The sequence below is a fragment of the Phragmites australis genome, chromosome 18 (assembly GCF_958298935.1).
Source record: "Phragmites australis chromosome 18, lpPhrAust1.1, whole genome shotgun sequence".
Lineage (NCBI taxonomy): Eukaryota > Viridiplantae > Streptophyta > Magnoliopsida > Poales > Poaceae > Phragmites > Phragmites australis.
In genome coordinates, this window is record NC_084938.1 from 4,292,606 (window position 1) to 4,298,394 (window position 5,789).

The window sequence follows — 5,789 nt, forward strand, 5'->3', positions numbered from 1 at the left end:
ACATCTGGGCGTGTACAAAACATAGCATACATGATGGACCCAATAGCAGAAGCATACGGGATCGCACTCATCCTCTCGAGCTCATCAGATGTCTTAGGACATTGATTCTTGCTGAGAGTGATGCCATGTGACATTGGCAAGAAACCTTTCTTGGAATCCTGCATATTGAACCGATTCAATACCTTGTCAATGTACGTGCTCTGGCTTAATCCGATTAGTCTTTTCGACCTATCTCTATAGATCTTTATGCCCAATATGTATGCTGCCTCTCCTAAATCTTTCATTGAAAAACTCTTTTGCAATGAAGATTTGACAGCATCGAGCATTGGAATATTATTTCCGATCAATAATATGTCATCCACATATAAGACCAGAAACACAAGTGCGCTCCCACTAGTCCTTTTGTAAACACAAGGCTCTTCTTCATTCTTGATGAAACCAAACCCTTTGATCACTTCATCAAAACGAAGATTCCAACTCCGAGAAGCTTGCTTTAGTCCATAGATGGACTTTTGCAGCTTGCAAATCTTCCCAGCATTTTTCGGATTGACAAAACCTTCAGGCTGTGTCATGTACACATCCTCACTTAGGTTTCCATTAAGGAAAGCCGTTTTGACATCCATTTGCCATATCTCATAGTCGAAATATGCAGCAATTGCTAGGAGAATCCGAATAGACTTTAGCATTGCGACGGGCGAAAACGTTTCATCATAATCAACACCTTGAATTTGCCTGAAACCTTTCGCCACCAATCGTGCCTTATAGATGTGAACATTTCCATCAACGTCTATCTTTTTCTTAAAAACCCATTTACACTCGATAGTTTTCACACCATCAGGTGGATCGACCAAGTTCCAAACTTGGTTTTCTCGCATGGATTCTAACTCGGATCTCATGGCTCCAAGCCATTTTTCGGAGTCTGGTCCCACCATTGCTTCCGAGTAAGTCTTAGGTTCATCATTGTCCAACAATAATATGTCGCGCTGCCCCGTGGTTAGGAACATAAACCGCTCGGGTGCACGACTGAACCTTTCCGACCGACGTGGGGCTGGTGTCTCGACAACAGGTTCTGCAACATCTTGCATACCGAGTTGTGGTTCAATAGGAGTTGAAACACTTTCAAGTGGTTCCCGAATTTCTTCGAGTTGCACCGTACTCCCACTAACTCTCTTCGCGAGAAACTCTTTCTCAAGAAAGACACCATTCCGGGCGACAAACACTTTGCCTTCTTCCCGGTTATAGAAATAATATCCTTTGGTTTCCCTAGGATACCCCACAAAGAAGCATTTATCAGATTTGGGAGTGAGCTTATCAGACGACAAACGTTTTACATAAGCCTCACATCCCCATATCTTAAGGAAAGACAATCCGGGACGCTTCCCGGTCCATATCTCATATGGTGTCCTCTCTACAGCCTTAGATGGAACCCTGTTTAACGTGAAAGCAGCAGTTTCTAGAGCGTATCCCCAGAAGGACAATGGAAGATCAGATTGGCTCATCATCGACCGGACCATGTCTAACAAGGTTCGGTTCCTCCGCTCGGACACCCCGTTCCATTGTGGCGTACCCGGTGGAGTCAATTGTGGAACGATTCCACATTGCCTTAGATGATCACCAAATTCATGGCTCAAATATTCACCTCCACGATCTGATCGCAGAAATTTAATTGTCTTGCCTATATGATTTTGTACTTCATTCTGGAACTCCTTGAACTTTTCAAAGGATTCAGACTTGTGCCTCATTAGGTAGATGTAACCATATCTACTAAAGTCATCGGTGAAAGTAATGAAATACTGAAAACCACCTCTAGCTGTAGAACTCATCGGTCCACATACATCTGTATGTACTAGGGCCAATAATTCATTTGTCCTCTCACTTCGACCAGTGAAAGGCGTCTTAGTCATCTTGCCAAGTAAACAAGACTCGCATGTATCAAATGATTCGAAATCAAATGAATGTAGAAGACCATCTTTATGGAGCTTCTGCATACGCTTCTCATTTATATGACCTAATCGACAATGCCAAACAAAAGTGGGATTCAAATCATTAAGCCGAGGCTTCTTTGTATCAATGTTATAGATAGTTATATCCTCAAGATCCAATATATATAATCCATTTACTAATGGACAATTACCATAGAGCATACCATTCAAAAATATCGAACAACACTTGTTCTTTATTATGAATTCATAACCGTCTTCTTCCAAACATGAAGAAGAGATAATGTTTTTGCCCAAGGCAGGAATATAATAACAATTATTTAATTCCAAAACTAATCCTGAGGGTAGCGATAAGGAGTAAACGCCAACGGCCAACGCAGCAACTTTTGCACCATTGCCGACGCGAGCATCCAGTTCGCCTCTTGCACACTTCCTAGTCCTTTTCAGTCCCTGCAACGATTTGCAAGTATGAATCATTGATCCGGTATCAAATACCCATGAATCATCAGGACGAGTAGCAAGATTAATTTCAATAACATTTATACCTGAAGATGAAGTCTTACTTCCCTTCTTCTTTTTGAGTTCTTCCAAGTACAATTTGCAGTTCCTCCGCCAATGACCAGTCTTATGGCAGTGGTGGCAAGAGTCAGAAGCGGCAGGGCCAGCCTTGGGCTTTCCAACAGGTTTAGGCTTAGAACTCGAGATCTCATCCGAAGTTTTAGCCTTGTCCTTGCGCTTTCTCTTCTTGCTATCCTTTTGAACCATCATCACATGACTAGAGCTCTTCTTAATGCTTTCCTCAGCAGTTTTTAGCATCCCATGCAATTCAGCCATGCTTTTCTCCATGCTGTTCATATGAAAGTTCAAAATGAACGGCTCGAAGCTCGCAGGGAGCGACTGGAGAATTACATCCATAGCCAACTCAGGGCTAAGGGGAAAACCAAGTTTTTCCAGGCTTTCAATGTAACCAATCATTTTGATCACATGAGGACTGACTGGACTGCCTTCTGTTAACCTGCACGCAAACAAGGACTTTGAGGTGTTGTACCTCTCGGCCCGAGCTTGGTTCTCAAACATGCCTCGGAGTCCCACAATCATATCATGGGCATCCCTGTTCTCATATTGCTTCTGAAGCTCAGAGGACATACAGGCAAGCATGAGGCAGCTAACATCCAGTGAATCGTTGGTGTGCTTCTCATAAGCCCTCCGATCCGCGGCAGGAGCATTATCAGCTGGTTCATCAGGATAGGGGACCTCTAGAACATATTCCTTTTTCTCTTGTTTGAGAACAATTCTCAGATTTCTATACCAATCAATAAAGTTTGTTCCAGAAAGCTTCTCTTTTTCAAGAATCGATCGCAAATTAAAACTGGAAGTGTTACTAGCGGCCGGTGCCATGATCTACAACAGAAAATGCAAGTTCAGCACTATGCCTATGTGAATCTTCTATTAAACAATTTAACAAAAGATACTCCACTATATGTGTTTTCCCTCTAACAACATATAGAGGATCAAGATCCATATTCAACTAAGTTCTAGTGAGCTTTGGCATCACTGCTAGAAACTTAGTGACATAGGTAAGCAACGCCTTGCTAATCACATCCCTATGTGACTCTTGTTTGCTGGGTGGCATCGAATGCCCCGGCGCCCAACATCATGCCCCAAAGCCCAAAACCGTTTTGATAGCTTTATCAAGTAAACCAATACTATGCGTGTGGATGTCCGACATCCACTCTAACTGGTTAAGATAAATGATGGCACCCTGCTTTGGCAGACCTACCACACAATGATCAAAACCTTTGTAGGTGCAGCTATTGGAAGGGCATCAATTACTCTTGATTTTTCTGAGGGAAACTACTCTATCATGAAAATCATATCCACCACATATAAAACATGAAAGAATAGTATGACAGGAACATAAAAACATCACAGGCAATCATATTAACTGTGACATAGTATGGCCCCTTCACATGGTGATCTCCATCGCCACGGTTCCTGTCCTCCGGGTCATCATGCTTCAAATCTCCATGATCTTGTACTAGTCTATTACACCTAATAGCACTAGATAAATTACATGAGAAGAAGCATCACAAGTCGACACGCAGGTCGTTATACAATAACATGACAGCCTTGGGCTGCAATTAGCCATGACTCGCAGGCCATGAAAAATTACACACATGCATCACATATCACAAGGCCATACCAGTCACAACATTCTCTGCAAAAACGAGTTAAGCGTAGAATCGAATTCTAATGTCGTGATGGGATCATGTTATTACAACAATCTATGCGTGTACGCAACGGCGGTCCCTCGCGGGCGGGGGGTCGAGGGGGGAGCCGCCCCCCGCGGGTTTCAGGGCAGCGCCCTGAAAACCTCTCGGAAATACATAGATCGCATCTATGAAATCGCTATGAAAATCTCATCGGATCGATCGTATCGAGCCAATTCCGAGTCATTCATAATGCCTCAATTTCCATTAGATCAATCCCATTGATCATCGCGTGAGGTTTTTCCAGAAACGATGACAGCACACACAACCTCGATCTGCTGTTCTCCCGACCATGTCGCGATGCACGCAGTTAGCCCCGATGGTGATTCCAGCCGGTAGGGGCAAGTCGCACGCAAAAACAGGTGGGAGATCGAGCTAATCTTTTTGGCTATGTGGTTTCATCGACTGGCATCTCATCCGATCTCTAATTCACCTAACCAACCGTGCATTGATCAATCCATCATATGAACTGATCAAAAACAATAGATCTAATCTATTTCTATCACATATCTTCTATATGTGACTGATCCAGATCGAAAACTACGCAGGATGGCTCTGATGCCACTGAAGGGTCGCGGGTAGGCTACGCTAGCACAAAATAAATTTTCTCTACCGCATTTAACCAGGAAGCCATGCGAGTAGGGGATCATGAATCGTTACCACTTGACGAGCAGTGCAGCGGAAGAAGAGTTGGAGCAGACCAATCCAACGTCGTGCGCGTCAAGTAGTCGATCGTCAACCTCGTCCCGAGCACGTCCCGAGCACCTTCCGAGTACTCGCGGGTACGTCCCGAGTACTCCCGAGCAGATCAGCACCGCAATAGTAGCAGCGCCTCCACGGTATCCACACGTACAAGGATGGAATCGCCGTGCGCCGGTGTGCTAGCACCGCGCGCCTGGCTAGGGTTTCGAAGAGAGTTCGGGAATAGGAGGCGGCTAGGGTTTCTAAAGAACACCTTGCGCCTTGGCCCCTGCCTATTCTTATATAGAGCACGCTAATGGGCTTTTAATCAACATTAAAGCCCATTATGACTCTAAACCCTAATGGTCCTTTAATCAATATTAAAGCCCATTAGCAGATCCAATCCGCAAACTCAATCGCCTCTAGGGCATATCACCAACAATCACAGGCATACATCGATTAAGTATGATATTAGGGTATATCACAGAGTTTATTACAATAAGGACACGTAGTCATAATTAAATAAACCCTCACAGCACAACGGAAATAACGCAAAAGCGACCCATGCCTTACAGGCGGCTTGAGTGCAGACGAAACCAGCTTTTCTATTCTTCATCTTCCCTTTCAACGAAGTCGGCCTCTGGATCATCTAGGTTGGCAAATAGCAAGTGTGAGTACATAAGGTACTCAACAAGTCCTACCTCAAGAGGAGACATTAGATGCATATAGGTAGATCAAGGATAAGGCTGTAGAGTCTTTAGATTTTGCATAAAGCTAGTTTATGATGCAAGGTTCAATTTGCAAAGGCTATCTTAAAAGTATTTATGAAGGTAACACATAAGTTGAGCTTATGGGGGTTGTTGGCCCTGGGGGAGATACTTCCATCCCACCATTTCCC

General features: G+C 43.9%; 1 protein-coding gene across 1 annotated transcript; it reads right to left on the minus strand.

The window, feature by feature from the left end:
• Nucleotides 1-2,224: 2,224 nt before the first annotated feature.
• LOC133899714 (uncharacterized) lies at nucleotides 2,225-2,844 on the minus strand. Its single transcript, XM_062340758.1, has 2 exons — nucleotides 2,486-2,844; nucleotides 2,225-2,390 (listed from the first exon to the last, which is right to left on the minus strand). Exons 1-2 carry the CDS (start codon nucleotides 2,793-2,795, stop codon nucleotides 2,374-2,376), a joined length of 327 nt encoding a protein of 108 aa, XP_062196742.1. The 5' UTR covers nucleotides 2,796-2,844; the 3' UTR covers nucleotides 2,225-2,373.
• Between the last annotated feature and the right edge of the window lie 2,945 nt (nucleotides 2,845-5,789).